The sequence below is a fragment of the Trematomus bernacchii genome, unplaced genomic scaffold (genome assembly GCF_902827165.1).
Source record: "Trematomus bernacchii unplaced genomic scaffold, fTreBer1.1, whole genome shotgun sequence".
NCBI classification, from domain to species: Eukaryota; Metazoa; Chordata; class Actinopteri; order Perciformes; family Nototheniidae; genus Trematomus; species Trematomus bernacchii.
The window spans coordinates 1,106,985-1,127,572 of record NW_022987689.1 but is presented as its reverse complement, the minus strand read 5'-3'; the positions used below and the strand labels follow the sequence as shown (position 1 = coordinate 1,127,572).

Here is a 20,588-nt window from a genome sequence, read left to right as displayed (position 1 = left end):
CATAATAGGAAAGAAAAACGTGTTTTTCTATTATGATCAGCCACCCTGGTGCCAAGATACCCATCATTAATGCAGGGTTTATATTATGTTGTATGAAAACACATAACGTATAGGTGTGCTGTTATGAGAAGCTACTGTATACTAGTCATTTCTATTATTATAAAAATGATAACTGTTCAATATATTCACAGGTCAAGGCCTCATGTGTGTATATCATATTTTACCACAAATAAATGATGAATTGAAGCCACTATGAGTACAATAAATGTACACTAAAACAAAAATAAAACCTAAATAATCACCAATGACTCACTATTGGGGCTTTCACACCAACGCGGTTCCAGGGCCGGTTCGGAGCTAGAGCCTGAAAAGCACAGTTTTTTCCTGTTCACACCGCAGCGGAGCCGCCTCTAAGCTCCAGAATCCGGTTCGTTTCAAGCACCAAAAAATTGTCGGTCTAGAAGCAAGAACCGCATACGTCACGCTTACGTCAGAAGGGGGCGAGATTAACCTGAGCTAACAGTTAAAGGCGAGTACGGCAAATACAAGTTGTAACAAGCAGTAGTGCTGAGCAAAGTGACTAGAACGCAACCACACACTTATAAAGTCAGGCAACACTAACCAGGCTTCGTGTGATTCTGTTTATGTGTACCTTACTTTGACCATCCGTTCGCTGTTATTGATCATTGTGGAGAGCAGGCAGACGTTTTGTTTTGTATTATAGCAGCTATCGGATGGAATCAATACATGGGCTGCACAGGTCGTCATGTCCGACTATCACAAGTAGAATCATAATGAAAAATACGCCGGTAAAATGTGCCTGTAGAAAACGGCTTATGCCGCAATAGGATAGCAACTACAAGTAGTCAAGATAGTCCGTTTAGCTTCGGTTACTATGCTAACATCACCCATTTCATACCAGAGAAACTTTAGTAACAGCGTTGTGATGCCAAACAGCGTCAATTCAGACTGAAACACATTCACTTAAGGGGAATTGGGGATATGTATCAGCTGCTTGTGTGACAGTCAGACAGTGAATACTTTAGAGCCGTGTGAGCTAACCCGGAGCTAACGGGAGAATAAACTCCCGTGGAAGAGCAGCCAGCACTGCAGCTGTCGGTAAATGCCGCTGAAACACATTAATAAACAATGAACCACGGCACTCTGGAGAAGAGTATAAGGTTGGAGAAGTCGTTATTTTATTTAATCTGGCTTCGTATGATTAAAAGCAACACGATCAGCAACACGATCATCGACCCGACGCAGTCCCCCATTGTTGTTGTTATAGTGAGCGCATGGATGTATAGAGTGAGCGCCATAACGCCGTTGGGGAGAAAATCAGCGACGTAAACGGTGACGTCATGACGCAGCAGCGGCAGCACCAGTCGGGCTCTGGGCGGTGTGAACAAAATGGGGGCTGAAAAGAAAAACCAGTTCCGAACCAGAAAAGCTCTAGCACGGAGCTAGAACGGGAATCGCGTTGGTGTGAAAGCTCTATGTGTTTGGTGGTGTGTATCAGAGACCCTGATTTCTGCTTATGTTTTTAAATTTTTGCTGTGTTTGGGACATCTCTTCATGTCAACCTCTATGAAAACCTCACAAAACCAGATCTTAAAAGCATTTCGTTAGCCGCTTTCACACCAAGTACTTTGCCGTACTTATGGCGCATTTCCACTACAGCGCGGAGCTCGCTTTAAGCGTCCCGTGCCCGGCCCGTTTTTGGTTGTGTTTCCACTTTGCGTAGTTCCGGCTAGCGGGTACTATTTCACAGTTTTTCTGGCCCCATAAAATCGAGGTTCTTTCCGGGCCAACAACCAGGCTGAGTCGGGCTGAGTCGGGCTGAGTATGCTAAACTAGAGAGAGAATCACTGGCAAGGGGGCTACAACTACAACAAAATGAACATATTTGACCGTGATTTAATTGTAATACACGTTTCAAAATGATGCCGAAGTAACAACATACTGATGCCGGTTAGTAAAAACCATGAATTAATGCTTTGACAAGTCTGCAGACAGACAGCAGCCAAAAAAACGTTTAAAATGCGTGTTTTCTAAATGGAGATCGGCTAAGCTAACGCAGTACATGCTCCGACCGTCCACACTCACAACAACAGCCTATACAGACATAAATAAACCAGCGACTGTATTCACCATGACACAGACAGTCTGTGGTTTGTACTTGTTTAACTTTTGTCTAGTTTCTGAACAGATATGAGGAGCTGTGAGCTTGAGTGCTAACAGATAACGGCTGATGTTGTTTTTCTGTGGTTCTCATTGAAGATGACGTCACGGCTCCGCCTACACTGCGTTACTATAGTTACTGGCCCAGCTACTAAACTGTAATGGAAACGCAGCATAAAGTGAGCCAGTCCTAACAAGGCCTAACGAGGCCTAGCCATACCGAGGCCGAGTGAGGCCCTGTAGTGGAAATGCGCCATTAGTGCCCCCATGGAACTAAGTACAGATCGCGTTCACACCGGAATAAGTTCCCTGAGGGAAGATTACGCAAATGAAGCCGCTGACGTCACTTCTTATTCTTCTGCTTTGGGTTTACTGGCAGGCCGCAAACCACTTCACGGCGTATACTGCCACCCGAAGTTCCCGGCCGGAAGTCCCCGGAGTTGGGTACTGGCTTCAGTAGAAGCTGCTGGGACTCCCAGCAGCTTCTACTGAAGCCTTCCGAATAAATCGCCAGAACACCGACACCTCCTCATCACTCCACCGCTCCCATGTTTTTTGTTGTGTTGCCATAAGTTATTCTCTCTCCGTTGGTGGGCGGGGCTAATGCTAATGCTAATAATGCTAATGCCAGCAAATACAATGGCGGCTTCACACAACCTTTCAGAGTTTTACGGGGCGTGGTTTGCAATTCGCCCAGCCAATCGAAATTGGTACTTTTTTCTCCCCAGGATAGTACCACCTCTCTAGCAGGCACTAAAAATGGGGGTAAAAGTTCTCGGAACTAAGTACTTTTTTTGGTGTGAACGCAAAATTCCAGGCACTATAGGAACTAAACGGGAAAAGTACAGGTAAAAGTACTCCGGTGTGAACGCGCCTCTTGAATAAACTACAAAAACAGCTGACACAGCACATAAAAAATGCCAATATGACAAGGGTTTATGCCAAAAGAAAATTAAATGGGTGGTCACTTGTTGAGTTGGTGAGTCTGCAAACTGCAACCAATAAATCCTATTCAATCAAACCGTGCATCATCATGTCATTAACATGTGCTTAAATTGCTTCTAATTATACTATTTCCTGCAGTAAATTAGTCCTAGGGCCACTGAGATATTTTCCTATAAAATATGTGAACGGATGAATGAATAAATATTTCTGTCTCAATGTTCAGAAAGCTGCACATTGCTTATTCTTTCCCCTTTGGGATCGTGAATTTAGACAGACTGTAATGTTTTTATTTACTCATTCCGTCTCAAAGAGTCTTGCAAATAACAACCCATATGGTGAGCTAACCATTCACCTTAGAAATACCTACAGGGACGCTTGAAGCTACGGCAGCCGCAGAAAAATCCAAGTTTTCATCCTTTGACGAGGAAATGTTGAACGCAGAGTGGTAAATCAGAGTCTGTTAAACCGCCAAAGCCCTTCATTGAGTCGGACTTATATCCCCTACGGTGCAGTAAAAAAGTCAATTGAAATACTCTCTCAAAACACACTGCCTCAACATGTTCATTGATCAGGTGCCAAATGGCATTTAGAGAGTTCTTGTGCAGTGTAGGCGACCGTGATGAGACAGCTAATGTCTCATGCATGGTTTGAACATGAACGATAGGCAAATAGTATCGTCTTATTTCATTTACAGAATACGTTACTTCTTTAAACTGCAAATTACAACACTTGATGTTCAATTGGAGCCATTATGGAATCGATTGTGGTGCAATGGGGAAAAAGAAACCCTTCACATTGTAATGTTTCACTGTTAGTGGTGATTCAACATATAGATTTTTGCTGCCGTTATATTGAGCTGCATTACACAATACTGCAAACCAGAGGTGGGACCAAGTCATTGTTTTGCAAGTCCGAGTCAAGTCTCAAGTCTTTGCGCTCAAGTCCGAGTCAAGTCTCAAGTCTTTGCGCTCAAGTCCAAGTCAAGTCTCAAGTCAGGATGGGCAAGTTCAAGTCAAGTCCAAGTCCTAAACTTTGACAAAACGAGTCTTAAACAAGTCCTTATGTGCTTTTCAACAAATGTAATGACATCGATCAACAGAATAATACTTAATAATCAAACTGCTCTTTATTAGTCACATTAATCATTTAATAATCCATTTTCTCTCTGCTGGTAAAGTAACGTGTTTTTTTCTATTTTAAGAGGGATCAGTAAGGTAAGGCTACCGTGACGGTTTGATTCAGAAGGAGTTTAATGGTTAAGATCCCTGATGTTATGGTGACCAGAATGTTTATTTCCACTGTGTACATGTTATAAGGGACCCACAATCTATCTTTATGCAAGGGATAATGTGCAGCGAGCCGGTCTCTATGGGGAAAAGAACACCTGAATCTAGATCCCTCTGCAGGTGGTACTTTAACTATATTTTGATGATAATACTTTTCTACTTTTACTTGTAACATTTTGAATGCAGGACTTTTTATTGTAACCGAGTATTCCTACACTCTGGTACTTTTACTCAAGTACAAGATCTGAACTTCTCCCACCTCTGACAATAAATCCTGAGTGGTTACCAAAAAAAAACCCTGCTCTGAAGGCTATTTTCATTTGACAAATCCTGCACTCAGCTTTGCTTTCTCCAATATCATTGACATGCAGCCAGAAGCTGCTTCTTTTTTCGGTTTTCGCTCATTTCTTGACTTTTTCCGACGCGCTTGCATTTAAATCCGTCTCCCCGTCTCCCCGTCTCCCCGTCTCCCCGTCGCTCTGTGTATCTGGCCTGTACCACTACACTTGCTGTCTTTGGAGCGTCTGCCCCCCACCCTTCTTTCACATAATGGTATGATCCTAGTGTGTCCTCGCATATGATTGGCCGCATGGTGGCTCAGCTAAATAAAGACCCGCCCCTGCCTGCATGGATTCTCAGCAAGAGTTGCAGCGGCTGAAGATTCTGCTTTCCCAGACGGGAGTCTGCTCTTCTAGCGGCATCTCGCGATCGGCGTGTTGGAGACCTCTGAATTAAATTATCAAGTCACCTCAAGTCAGAAGGCTCAAGTCCAAGTCAAGTCCCGAGTCATTAGTGTTCAAGTCCAAGTCGAGTCGCAAGTGTTTTGTGATTTTGTCAAGTCGAGTCCAAAGTCATCAAATTGGTGAATCGAGTCTGACTCGAGTCCAAGTCATGTGACTCGAGTCCACACCTCTGCTGCAAACACATTTGACTATAATGCAAAAGGTGAACTAAGAGCACTTAGACATAATAATAGGCTTCATTATAGGGATTGACATGTTGTTCTTTGTATGTACTGTACATGTATTGATGTGTTTGCACTTGTTACCAATGGATATATTTATGGTTTTAATACTTTTTAAATGCTTAATATACAGTTATAGGTCATTTATAAAAACAAAGTTGAATTTTGTTTTGGCAGAATGGCCCTTCCTTTGTCATATTAGCTCTTTACATTTACAAACGATTTCTACAGATGAGAGTTTGACATCCAACCTGACATCCCAAAAGAGCTGCAGAGTATTATACATCATTTATTATCATTAACAACTACTGACTGGATGGATTTAAAAATAAAAACTAGCATAAAATATAATGTGAAAAAATATAACACTGCACCATTAAGTTGTCCAAGTTAATTTTACAGTAGCAGTGCTTTCCAGATGAAGTTCTCCAGGCAATGATCACACCGTGTTTGTGTTGCAGAAACAGAGGAAGGGGAGCAGGTTGAGAATTCCGTTCCTGTGAGCTATTCCACCGAGGCAGGACTAATTCAAGGCACTGGTGCGGGGAGCGCACATTTCTGCCTAACCATCTGTGCTTTACGCATGATGAAGCTATTCTCTCACATTTTGGTTTTAAAATGCGATTTATTCACACAGTTAAAATAAAAGTTGTTAATGACTCACTTTATCTAGTGATAGGGCTGAATGTGAAGGTGTTAAGCTGGAAGCGACCAAACACTGACCACGCTGCACCGGTGTAAAGATGACTACGGAAATAAAATAAATGTTTCCATCTGGCTGTGCAAAGAAAGCCACACAGCCAACTTTCTTGCTTTTCTGGGATGCACAAATATGTACATGCAAACAAACACCATATCTTAAGGATTGGAAGATTGTTCGTCAAAAGAGAAAAAAGGTTATTGGAATAACATAAGCTTAGCATTGATTGGTTGTCCATGCATAAGTGGCACCTCAATTGGGGATTAATTCTGTAATATATTTGTAATAGAGCAAACAGTCTGTGTCTTTGCTGCTGCTGAGCTTGACCTGTTTCTTTCAGGTCTTTGGGATACCAACCGTGGGACCTGCTAACATGCCAAAAGTGAAACACAGTACAAGACTTTACACTTAAAGGCTGTGTCTCTTTTTCTGTCATTGGATTTATCTGTACTGAAGTTTGTCATCTGTCTCTTTGGTTTAGTGATGAATAAGAACATACATGACATGACAGCTACAACAATCCTTCCTCAAAGTACCACAATGCAGCTTACCACTTATCATAAATTGACCCACTTGATTCATTTGTTGTTTTAAATAGACAGCAAAACCTGGCTTTTCTATTTGGATGAATTTCAAATTGTAGTCAAGACGAGTGTATCACATCACAAAGTCCCCACATGCGTCAAACACTCCACCATCGTTCCTGTCCCCAAAAAAACAAAAATCACCAGCCTCAACGACTACCGCCCAGTAGCACTCACCTCCATCATTATGAAGGGCTTTGAGCGGTTAGTCAAAACCTTCATCACCTCCTCCCTCCCTTACTCCCTGGACCCCCTGCAGTTTGCCTACAGAGCAAACAGGTCCACAGACGAAGCCATAGCCCTCACCATCCACACTGCCCTCTCACACCTGGACCAGAGGAACACATATGAGAGAATGCTGTTCATTGATTACAGTTCGACACAACCGTCATCGGCCAGATCACCGACGGCAATGAGACAGCGTACAGAGAGGAGGTCGAAAACCTGACATCTTGGTGCCAGGATAACAACCTCCATCTCAACGTCAGCAAAACCAAGGAGCTAATTGTGGATTACAGGAAGCAGCAGAGAGAGGGACACGCCCCCATCGCCATCAATGGGACTACGGTAGAGAGAGTCAGCAGCTTCAGGTTCCTCGGTGTCCACATCACTGAGGACCTGACATGGACTCTTCACACTACCACCATCCACAACATTCATCTGGCTGCTACTTAGAAATTATTATTTATCTAATATATTGGGAGGTGTGTGGCGCAGTGGATTAGTGCACTGATCTTCTAATCAGAGGATAGCAAGTTTGAGTCCCACTGCAGTCAGCATGTCGTTGTGTCCCTGAGACACTTCACCCCAAAATTGCTCCTGTGGGGATTGCCCACAGTATTGGGTATGTAAGTCGCTTTGGATAAAAGCGGCTAACAAGTAACATGTACAGTAATGTAATATTGCATATAGACTCTTATTGCACTATTTTCACTATTTCACTTTTTTTTTTAAACTATTTTTCTTTTTGTATTGACTATTTACTTGCACTATATTTTTCTGTTTATCTGTTTTATTGTGTTGCACTGTTGGAGTGAGCCTGTGACCTAAGATTTTCATCGTCATAACCACACTGTAGCTATGTTCGTATGACAAATAAAAAACCTTGAGACCTTGAAACCTTGAAAGGAGCGCAAGCCGCACCCCTGAACCAGTTACATCAACGTTTCCTTCAAGCCATTATAAATGTAATTCTGTGAGCTGGGGACATATTAAACTAGGTCATATCATAACAGCATGAGAATATAACAGCTCATTGCAGTTTGATATTTCATTAAGGTAACAGGAAATGAAGCAAAGCTACATTGTCACATACATCAATGCAGAGGGCACTCGAGGACATTTAGGACTCAAGAGGATACAAACACACAATATGGCAACTGAAAGAGCTTAGTTATTTCAAGTTTAAATTATGTATACGCTTTGTTATTAATGTATTCTTAATACATCATAACAATACTTAAAAGTATTTTCAGCCTTATTTTCAGAAGCTCTTAAAGTCATGCGGATGCATTCACTCCTAATAGCTGCTTTAGGAAACATTATAAATGTAAGCTCTTCCAAACTTTTAACTCTCCCTGTTGAATCCGTGAATCGGTTTTAAATAACTTTGTACAACTCTTGCACTCTGAAAAAACAAGTATTTATCCCAGAAATTAGTCAAACTATTCTACTATGCTCATTTGTACAGTGTGAGCTGTTTTTTATGTTGAACCTTAAGCTCAGGATTTTCAACATTGTAATAAAAGTTTTCTTATAATGTTTTGTTTCATGCTGGTTTTACATTGTCATACTGTACCAATAAAACACCAAAGCAGCGGGAGAGTGAAAGCGAGTCACCAGCAGCCAATAAGTAAACAGAGTCGTGTTACATGTTGGCTTATGTTTCAAAAAGTCTTCTCGCTTAAAATCACAAACACGAATCCTAGCCGCAAAATATTCGAATTGTCGTGGCAAGCCATACAGCCTCGTATATTTTTGCGTCAGAACAGCTCTTAATACTCTTGGACTTCCATCACACAGTTACTTTGTGTGTGTCAATGACCTCTCCTGCCCTATTTGTCTCTGTTGCAAAAGTGTCCTTTTCAAAGGGCAAATCATATTTTCTATTTCTTCGCATATTTCATGTATTTATAAACTCATGGGAAAAAAAATGCCTTAAGGGATATGCTTGCCCATATTACATAACAGAAGACACATTTTGAATTAAATCACATTTGAAAGCAGGAAGTGGGCACTCTTTTGGAGCGGTATGATCAAAAACTCAAATGTGTCTCTATATGAAGAGAAATGGCCAGACTACCCTTATTTTTTAGGAATCACATATCACTGACCCGGGTGACTCTTGGTTTGGATGATAAAATGTGTCAAGTGAGTCTAGCCTGTGAGTCCACAAACATGCCAACATCACAACATTTAAATGCAACTGTTCCCAAGCCCTGGAGTGACCCAGGTTTGATCAAATACAACATGGCAGCTAAACCATTGCAAAAAAATGTAACGTGTCCCGACCTTGTCACATTTACTACATTTAAACATGTTTTCAGAGGTGCTGATCCTTTTCAAAGCAAAATGTCTCTGAATATACAGCATATTGTCCAAAAATGACTGGATTACCTCAAATACTCTGGGAGGTTAATCTTGAGCAGCTGCTGAAAGCCAAGAAAACGGTGGATCAAGTCAAAACATACATTTCTCACTGATTCCTCCGGGTATGAAAAATCCTCCAATGCTCTGAGACTTTTCAGATTCATTTATTTGCAGTTAATGCATTTGACTTCTGCCAGTAATTAGCACTTTACTGCTTACATATGCTAAAGGACAAGCCTGTTCATTTATGGCCTGCTCTGTCATATTAAAACAAATGTGTTTGTTTTCAGGGATTATTTATGCATCTAGTTATGCCCTTTGAATTTCTCCTGGAAAATTAAGTCGTTGCATTAAGCTTAACAACAAATAAAAAGTTGAGAAATCAACTTCATATTTGACAAACAGCTTAGTGTATTTGTTTTGTCGTCTTTCACCTTGTGAAATGTTAGCGTCCACGCTATAAACAGGAAGTGCCCAAGGGGAGAAGGGAGACACTCAAGCTGTCACTCAATGTCATGCACTTCTGTGAATTTTGCTAAAATGTAACTGACATAAAGTTTGACATTTAGACACCCACTGTAGATGTTTTTCGTTATGCATCTTTGGAACATAACTAAGACAAGTTTAGATTTTAGTTGGATAACAGGAAAGTCAATATTTGTACAGGAGCCAAACCGATAAGGGAGAAAGGAACCTGCCAGAGAAGAAATCCCACTGTTGTTTTACTTTTTCCTCAGAGTGACTGTGAGCCTCTGTGGCACGCTCTTCCTCCTACGATGAGATTCGAGGTGGCAGTTTGAGATGTGTCTCTGCAAATGCTGCACCAGGTTTTTGGCTGCTTGCCTGACCAACCTGCTGCTACCACCTCTAAAGTGACAAACAGCATGATGCCTGTCTCTAACTTAGCCACTTAGCAGCAAATCTAATACAAAGTCTTAAGCTGAAAGAAAAATAGAATCATTAAACAGACCATTATCACCGGGTACATTTAAGTGGCTTGGAAAATATGGGTTTCTTTTGCCATTACTGATTTTGGATGAAAATGTAATTTCCTTGCTTAATTTCCCCCTGTTGCTTTTGTCTCTCTCTTGTCATTCATTCCAACAGCAGTGGGAAATAACTACTCATAAAATGTATGAGCCATCATTTCCAACAGTGACTGAGATTACGTAAAGTCAGAAAAAATGAAAGGAGAGAGGGAGAGCTTTATGACAGGAGATAAGAAATAAAGGCTAATTAGGCCCTTTACACAAAATCGGAAGCAGTCCAATTGTAAAGTTTAACGAAAAAAAAAAAAAGAAAGCTCTTGACAAAAACGCTTCAAGCTCCGAGATGGTTCCTGACTTCAGCTCTTCAGTTTCCTATCTGCAGTTTTTAAAAGGCCAAGATGCCAGGGGGAAGAATCAGCTTTTATGTATTACCCTCAAACATAAATTGTAGGCTCTTGATCTGGAATTGTTGTCACTTGCTGTAAGTTGTGAATAAACTCATCAAGCAGAACAAGAGAAACTGCAAGAACAGCCACAAAGTGAAACCAGCTGGCAACCAAAAAGCGCAATCACACACATTCTTATCATAGTATAATCCTCCCTTGTCGTTTCAAGTGTCCTAAAGTGCAGATTTTGTCTCAATGAGACACCTGCAAAAGCGTGGCTTCATTTTGTTAACCTAAACACAGCTTTGAGATAACTCATAATACCCCCACTTCTGTTTAAAATGATGTACTTGCAAACATATTAGGGTAATTACTTTCCACAATATTTGCAAATGGAGTCAAGTACAAAAAAAAAATCCTAGCATAAAAGATGTTAATAATAGCTCCATTACAATCTGTAGATTTCATGCGTCAGTGGTGAAAGATTTAAAAAGCACTCCGCATGCCAATACCTCTTGATTGTTGTGCTGAAGTGATGTTTATAATGGCTAAGAAGCATATTTAATTACTTGTGATGTGCCATTAGCACATTTATGTGCTGCACTGAAAAACATTGATGAATAAATCCTAATTAAACTGAAATACATTTAAACGTTACAGAGAATAACAATAAAGGCATTACAACTGCATGAAGCAATGTTACAAAACGAAATGCTTACGAAACAAAGTGTTTACAGCTTGATTAAGATGTCCAGTGACTTTGCGTGTTTGTATGGCTAAGGGAAAACGATTTGAGTGGAAGCTGACAGCAAAAGTAACCAAGCTTAGTTTTAATTTCTGGACAGCAAGAAGACGCTGTGAGAAAAACTGAGGGATCTCAAAAATAATTTTAGCAGTTAGCAGTTTAGCGGTGAGACACTTTGTATCACCAGGAGAACAGGAACCAGGACAGAATGAAACAATGGCATGAATAATTTAATTTGTTCTAGATCTTGAAAGGATAATACAGATTTATTTAACATATTTTATGGTAGTAATTATTTGATATGATTGTGCATTTTCTCTCTGTTTAAGTTGTTTTTTTGTCCATGTACATCAGTCTTTTAGTTGTATGCCTAACAACTATTCCTAAAATACGGCAAACTCTTCAGTACCACCTAAAAATGAGGATGTTAAAACTGTCTACGTCAGCGTGTATGCATGTTTGTAAAAGCGTTAACCTGAGCCTCACAGTGTTGTTGAAAAGACTGGTGTTTTTCACTTGATTCGACCCTAAAAGTACATTTCTCCACCAAGCTGCAATCTCTCTGGCAGCCTTTCATTCAGCAGGATGGAAAACATGGGGATTATTGAATTGTTGTACTTATTGACAAAGGGATTAAAAATGTGTTCGACAAATAAACCCCTGCGAGCCCCTGTCAATTCAAATCAGCTTCTTGATTGAGACATCAATAAAAGAAACTGCAAAAACAAACACTTATTTTTGGCCCGGTGGTTTGTCACAGACTATCGTGTTGATTTATATTTTATAAAGGAGTGGGAACTAACCAGCTTGTTGTGTGACTTGGAGACCTGGCTGTGTCACAGAGGCGATTCACTGCAACCAGGTGGAGATGATGCATCTTTACAATAACTTGTTTACATTTTGGTTTCATATTTAAACAAACCTTTTAGAGAGTAGCATTTCAACAGACTAATGGAGGTTGCTGAACACTTTGAGATTTCTGTTTCATCTCTGATGGAAAAATAGTATATGTCTTTTAACATGTCAATTATAGAGATGGGCCTGAATAACTGCCCTAAGAGGGAAGGAAGGGAACTCTGATTGGCACTCTCAGTACACTTGAAATGCTTCATAGAAATTCATAAACAACAAAGAAGGAGCATGATGAACATACATGACGCAGGTTCTTTTATTTGCTACTCTGGGGTGTATTGCCACTATTGGTGAATACCCGTCTGGTAAACCATTAATGAAATTGAGAGGAATTGCTCTTTTAGAATTGACCCAGCATTACTCAGATGTGTAATCATTAGTTTCAAGAATAAGATAATTGACTGAAAAGAAAACTATTCTTCCCCGTTGAGTACAGCAGAAAACTGTTATTATTCTTCAAAAGATCTTCTTCGGTTTTCCTGATCATTTCAAAGGTTGTGGGGTTCATTTCATAAAATTAAGTTTAAGAATACAGCTGGATAACATGTCGGGGGCCTGATGCACAGTTCAAGGTTTTTTATTCAGAATAATTACTTATGGCGGTTTATTGTTGAATTAAGATAATTCCCAAGTTTAATGTTACAGAAATAAAAAAAGACAATTTTTTTTATATCCTTATAACCAAACCAATGTCTCTTTATATCTCAATTTCAAAACAGATAAAGAAAACACACAAAAAAACACCTATGTACATTTTGTGTACAGCTGTAATGCTCATCAGTAGACATCATCTTGGTTGAGTTAGAATGAAAATGGTTAACCAACCAGCATCAAGCCAAAGCTGCAATATCAACATTTCTATCAATCAATCCTCGAATTTCCAAATGGTTGCTTATTAATCTTCTGTTGAATGATTAATGGAAGGATGGTTGAAAGGTAGAAGTTTGATTAAACATACCAGCTTCACAGCAGATGTCTGAGCATCACATCACCAATTGCACTCAATCTCTCTTAAAAAGCGATTATGAGTGATGATTACTGAATCAGACAGGCCGACAGAGCCTGAGGAAGAGCTTTTGGGTGAAACTCTACACACAGCTGGGTCTTTTAAGCTTGCCTATTTCTCTTTATGCCCTCATGACACATTAGGAATCACTATAATTTTACGTCATAGATTGAAACACTTTTCCATGTGTTTCCTGTTAAAACTCACAGCTGCATTAAAGTCAGTTGGTGAGAAATAATTAACAGAAAGTGTACTACAAGTCAGTGGCCCGGAGGGAAACTAACAAGCCAAACATAGAGGATAGCGTGTCTGGATAATGAGACCATAATACACCACATTAAACAGCTAAAAGCAAGCGAATGTTGTCACATTTTGTAAGCACTATCCAAGCCTTTTATAGCAGGTCACTGCAATAAGAACCATTATCATCTAAATCAGTGGTTCTCAACTGGTCAGGCCTCGGGACCCACTTTTTACTTGGTCAATACATCGCGACCCAACATTTTGAAGCACTCAAATCTATTCAACAAAAAATCGTGCTGTAATATACGCTTTTCAGAATACAATATTAATAAAAGTGAAGTACAGTGCATATATCCCTTATATCCCTTCACAGAACTAAAGTATGCTTTAAAAAAAGGTTTAATGAGATGATGGAATCAAAGCTGAACTATATAAAAAGGCACACATGCTGAAAACCCAACCCCAGCAGGGGGGTCTGGGGGGATTCTCCCCCAGGAGATTTTTAGAAATACTAACATAAACTACGCATTCTGGTACACTCTGAGAAGAAAATCGGGACTTCAAAATAAAAGTTTGAGTTTTTCCCCCCAAAAAAAAAAAAAAAAAATCGAATTTTTTTTTCCCAACTTTTTTTTCTTCACTCACACATCCGCGACCCACTCGAAACGGGTCCGCGACCCACTTTTGGGTCGCGACCCACCAGTTGAGAACCACTGATCTAAATCACACTCTGTTGTATCCTTCCTGTGGACATATAAATACCACATACAGAACTCCCAAGGCTACATTTATATCATCAAATATGGTATAAATGAAATGTCTGTCTTTTACTGTGTGTGGTGCTTGTTGCTGATTGGGCCCCTATAGGAACTCTGTGGGTAATGGCTGGTCAATTGTTTGCTCCACACATGCTGACCCGAATTTGCTGACTGACTAACTTCTTACACAGTCCAGCCATGGACCATGATCAAAGGTGTACATTCACAGCAGGGGAGGTACTTTAAGATGATTCTGGTGCAATCACAGGAAGAGGAAAAGTAGCACCAATTGTAGCACCAAGAGGTGCTCTCTGCATGATAAAGCGCACAAAGGAAAATGTTTCTCTGTCCTCCAAAGAACCAAAAAAGCCTGCAGGTCTGTTCTCAAATGTCAGCGACTCACATTTTGTAGGAGATTAATCTTTGAAATGGAGAATCTAAATAACAGCAACTTGTACAACTTCTTTGGAAAATACAATCTAGGTTTGTTGATCTCACTAATGACAGAAATCAACAAAAATGCACAAATCATCACGGAGAACTTTGAAAAAGCTGCAATGTTCTTGTTTGTTCATGACGCCGGTCTTTGTGTAGTCACTGCTCAATTTCAGTATTATGTTAGCCTCCGAAAGATGAGGTAATGTTGCACCGACTCACCTCTATTTTAAAAGAAAAGCATCGAGCTGCATCCGAGACAAACCACGCTGCAGCAGCTCTGCTCCTCACTCTGAACCTGATACCCGCCACGGCGCTGATATGTCCTGGACTTTATTAATCCTGATAAGAGAATCAATAAAGTTCTATTGTAGAAACAGCGATTCTGATTTAAAGCTGTGTTGACTAGAAAGGTACACTGTGTGCTGACAGGATGTCTCCTCTGTGACAATGACTGGAGAAACACAGGGAGAAGCGTGATTCACTGAATAATCTGAACAGAAAAAGCACATGGGTCACCAAGATATGGCTTGCATTAGAAAAACTGACACGTTGCTGTTGATATTGTTCATCTTTGCTGCTGTGAACATCTTGTCTTGCCTGAGGCTTGACGGAAAACACATCACATAGAAGTGACAAAGCAGAGACCGTAAATGACGTAACAAAGTTAGGTTAATTAAAAAAGAATAACACAATTAATGTCATAGTTCAATTAGATAAATAAATACTTTATTTCATGTTATTTATTTTTATAATCGTTAATTATGGCATGATTTAATACAGTTTGTTTTACATGTTAAACCGATATGCGTATGTGTTTCTTGTGCCTAGGAACTAATGTTTGTTCATGTGCTGGTACTGCATTTTTTGTTGTTACACTGGACAACTCAACGTGGGTTGACGTCTTTGTTTGAAGCTCTGCTGAAGTCTGTGACAAAGTTTAATGTGACAAAGTTTAATGTGACAAAGTTATACAGAAAAGGAACTGTAAGATGAATCTCCTTTCACGACAAGCGGCCAATGAGGTATTTGTTTTATGTTTTCATTTTCTTATTTTCATTCATATGTGTAGCACAATATGCTAATATGTTTGGCTATGTATACGTGTCATTCGGTGTTGTAGTTCTCACGGCGTAACGGAAGAGGGATGAAAACTCTAATAAATAAACGCCCGTTTTAAAGAACCGACCTGTGTCTACTCTGTGTCGTGAAGAGAGCTACAGAGACAGTGAATGACCTTAACTCAAACAACTCTACCTCGACTGTGGTGATGTGCATTTCATGTAAACCAGAGAACTGAATAAATGCGCCAAAAAAAGGTTTAAAAATGCATAAACCTCTTAAGCCACTCTGCACTGATATTAATATTTATATATGCTTGAAGAAGTGGAGACGGATTTACAGCCCCTTACCTGAAGGGGCCTGTTAAGTCTGTGAAATGTACGGCTTTTGTAAGAGAATTGGAACATTTTGCTGACATTAGACTACCTCAGTCATTCATTTTCATGTGCTACGGAAAACCTACAAAGTTACACACAAGATAGCATTTATATTCTCCAGTGTTCAACAACTGGGAGTACAACGCATACAGTAAGGGCTTTTCTTAGAATATAACATAGTACACCCTGGGTCATGCTTTTCAAATATGCAGGCCCATTAAATGTTTAGTTGTGAGACACTCCAAGAAATGGAAAATAATCTATTGTTAGTCCCTTAGGTCAGATACTCTATGTGGCCAAAATTAGACTCTGTCCACACACGCCACTCAGGCTTTCCCCCCCCCGCAAAACAGTGTGCTATTGCTTTACATCAGATTATGTTTCTGATTTTAGACTCTGTGTTTAATTGCAACCCTCTATTAACACCTGCCCATGTGATTTCAGGCCACACTTCTATTTTTGGTCTGACTTATTTTGAGATTTTTTTATTTGAATGTGTCAGTGGCTGAAAATGGTGCTGCTAAAGTGACACAGCAGAATCAAAACACTGGCGTCCATTGTCTCAGCGCCCATGTCACTTTGTTGTAAAACCATGCAGCATACTGTGACTTAAGTATGAATTGTGCATGAAAGAGTTTTGTAAAGGCTAATACTGTCCCACGTATACATTCACACTAATACAGTGAAGATAGCAGACTGGATGTCCTTGAAATATAACATGGACAATTCTATCTGGGGACATTAATCAAATATGCTCCTTTTTGCTCAGGAGATGGTTAAATATGAACTTGAAAGTCTATCTATTCATTCATATCATGTTTAAATGTACATATAAAACTTACATATTGAGATATCAGGGAATTAAATGAAAAAAAGATGATCTAAATTGATAATAACTAACACATTGTAACTTGAAATAATTGTATGCAATACGATTCAAAGATTGCGGTTTTCTTTTTCATATCTTTCAGTTCAATGTGATTAACAAACTGGTCGCCCTTACAGTCGTAAGTTTCTCCAACCTTTAAGCTCCATTAACGCAGAATACAATACAGCCCAGAACAGCACAAACTGTGCCTAACAATAGTGGAGAATAATGTTTAAAGGTCCACTTTGATCCGAAATATGGAATTAAATGATGTGTGGTTATTCCATACAGCTGTTTGCAGGATGTATGGCCATCTGTTTTGAACTAGGTGAATACATCTATTTCCCAAAATGTTTAACTATTTTCTTCCAGTAACTCAGACTCCTCTTTAAACCTCCCTTCCACTACTGTAAGTGCCTAAGACACATTAGCACAATGCATGCAGTAAGGAAGGCATTCAATCTTTCAAACACTGCAATCCCATCAAACTCCCATAAAGACCTGTATGCATCACTGCCATAATCTATAGAGACTCTAATGCTCGCTCACATGATAACAAGTTCATTAAACAGCTCCATGGACTAAACAGCTTCTTAAAATTCCTGTGTGATTCCTGTGTTTTTAATATAAGACAATCGATCCCACACAGCTAAACCGATCAAGTCTGCCTCAGTGGCTCTGACACAAAAAACATGTAGCAAAAGTATTTCATCTTCCGCTACAGTTGGACAGCTGAAAGTCCCAAGACACTGCTGTCAGTGTGTGAAACGAGATGTAAAATACTTTCAGTTATGTCTGATTGTCTGCAAAGTGGACAAACTGTGAAATCACTTTGTTCCCTGTCTGAAACCACTTCCATAGTGGTCCATGGAAAATGCAATGACACTGAGAGCTCTAATGGACAAGCAAAATAAAATGTGTTCTCAGTTCACAGTCCAAATGTGGTAAAAGTAAGTTGACACTTTTAATAATAATAATTACTTTACTCGTGGGCCTGACACAAAGGAACAAAAACATCTGTCACCTGCGTCATTCCACCTCAGAGCTGCAATCTGTGCAACAATGTGACTTCATTTCCATAAAAGAGCTCGTTTTTTCTTTCATTCTTATACTCTTTGATCAAATCCTTTTAAAATAGCAGGAGCTAATTATGTCATCACCTCCAGCAAACAAAAATGCCATTATGTTGCATTTGACATTGTTTGATGATGAGATACATTTGACCAACATTTTTAACAACTGCAAATTTGCCACAATATATCCTCAGCCTGTAAAAAATATGAATTCACATCGATCCTCGGGGGGGTCAACTAATGAAGGTATACATCAGAGCAGGTGTTGGCACATGATGTCATGGCAAATGGCTGCACGTTTCACACCAAGGGAAATTAACCACCAGACACGCCAAACAATATGTAGCAACAGCAGCAGAGCAAAGGGGGAATCAATGCAGTAAGAGGTGACTAGGCATACAACAGGCTGTGTGTGAGTGTGTGTGTGTGTGTGTGTGTGTGTGTGTGTGTGTGTGTGTGTGTGTGTGTGTGTGTGTGTGTGTGTGTGTGTGTGTGTGTGTGTGTGTGTGTGTGTGTGTGTGTGTGTGTGTGTGTGTGTGTGTGTGTGTGTGTGTGTGTGTGTGGTGGGGATAAGTAGTTTATAGCAACGGGCACATGAGCTTATTAAAGTGATAACAAGCTTGTTAAATGAGAAATATAGCCTCGGACATGCACTCTCAAACTGTCACCCGCACCCTTTTTGCTTTGATATTTTCAGATGTTATTTACTGAAATTAAAGCTGCAATTTAAGTCTCTGAATGTGTCAATTCAGTTCATCACTCTCATGATTAATACACAAGTTACATAACGTGACACTGCTAGTGACATGGAGAGTTGTGATATGTTCTCAGCACTTGGTGAAACTGTTGGCTGAAACAGACTGGGTTTAGAATTGCTCAGTCTTTCAAGCCAGCTGATAACAAAACCTCTCTTAAGCTTATTGTTTAAAAAAAATATTTCAAAATGGTCTTTGTATATAGTTCCAGTGACTTTGGCTGCAACTTGGTGTCAAGACTTAATGTGGAGGTGAAGCTGACATCAGCTGCGGGCTGACTTCAAACCAGAAACCACATATTCATTTGAACACACCATTGGATTTCCATCTGGTCACGATCACAACAAATAGGCTGATGGCTCGATGGTGACAGGTGTGGTCATGGGGAAGTTTCAATGCCATAAATTAAGCTTCTAAAATGTTCATGTGCTGGATTCAGAGAAACATATGTGTCCACCAAGGACCTTGTGAACTCTGTGGAAGATTAAGTGGCCAGAAAATGAAGCCGACAATCCTATATGAGCAGATTGCAATGCATTCTGGTCAACTCGATCTGTCTTCCATAACAGCCTGCGAAGAGTTTTTTTATGACTTAATTCTCCCTTCTGTGTCAGATTATTGATACAGTAAATACTGAAAATTCATTTTTCACAGTATTCTGAAAAAATAAATGTTCTCAAACTCAACTGCAAACTGCTATAGAATGATCACAAGAGCAAGTTTGGCATGGTACACAATCTGATGAAACGATCAAATTAGAGAATTATAAATGTAATCACGTCACATTTTAATGATTTTCAAGGGCTTTTAGATTTTTCCTAAGCAAACAGCACACATGCTCATGTGATGCAGCTGTTGCAGTGACTCAAGGTGTAATGATCATTGAGATTCACTGTCACTCACCACTGCTCTCGACCAAATTCCACATGCAACATCATACAGTGCAGTGCACTAACACACATTAGAGTTTGTTTGCTGAGTGTGTTTGCTTATAGGAGCAGACATTGCATTTTCATCCAAAATAATATTATGCTTTTACTTTTACATCCAGCACATATGGGAGGATTTTTAATGCAATATCATGTGCAAACAAAACAAAACATGTTATCCATATAAATAACTTTTGCCATCACGGATTAATGTCTTACTGGTTGTGTTGTACTTCACCCCGTTGATGTACTCAGGGCAGGGTCTCTCCACAATCCTCCCGGTGCTGCTCCGCGGCCAGCATGTTCCAATCTCATCGGTTGTGGCATTGCAGAAAAAACCTTAGGGGGGGAATAAAGTATAGAATAAAAAACGCGGAAGCTTAAATACTTTCCGGTATCCAAGACCTCTGAATAATTGACAAGAAAACGGGAAGAAATTCCATCTTACCATCAGTGCTCAGCAAGGACAATGAAGCGTTCCCCAAAAAAGTGTCTTGGAGAGCATCTACTAAACTACAATTAAGGTCCCCGAGCTCCCCGAATATTATCTGAATAATAGTAGCATCCATGGTGCGATCCGCCGCTTTGGATAATGTTATATGAATTCCAAGTCCGAGGAGAGGCGGACACTGAGCCCAGTGGTGTTCATGGGCTTGTGAAGCGGAGCAACAGTAATGACAAGTAGGGAGCCTATTCACCAGCTGGGAGCCGGGAGCCGAGTGCCTGGCCAATCACAGCCGCGCAATTTCTCATCCATCCAACGTGCTGCAGCAACCCGGTGAAAGACAGCCGACACACCGG

General features: G+C 40.0%; 1 protein-coding gene across 1 annotated transcript in view; it reads right to left on the bottom strand.

The window, feature by feature from the left end:
- LOC117488851 (corticotropin-releasing factor receptor 2) overlaps positions 1 to 20,356 on the bottom strand; it is a 31,180-nt gene extending 10,824 nt beyond the window's left edge. Inside the window, exons 1-2 of the mRNA XM_034137993.1 lie at positions 20,236 to 20,356; positions 20,007 to 20,126 (exon numbers count right to left, since the gene is read on the bottom strand). Coding sequence (XP_033993884.1) covers positions 20,007 to 20,126; positions 20,236 to 20,356 — 241 coding nt within the window. The remainder of the gene's footprint in view (positions 1 to 20,006; positions 20,127 to 20,235) is intronic.
- Positions 20,357 to 20,588: the final 232 nt, after the last annotated feature.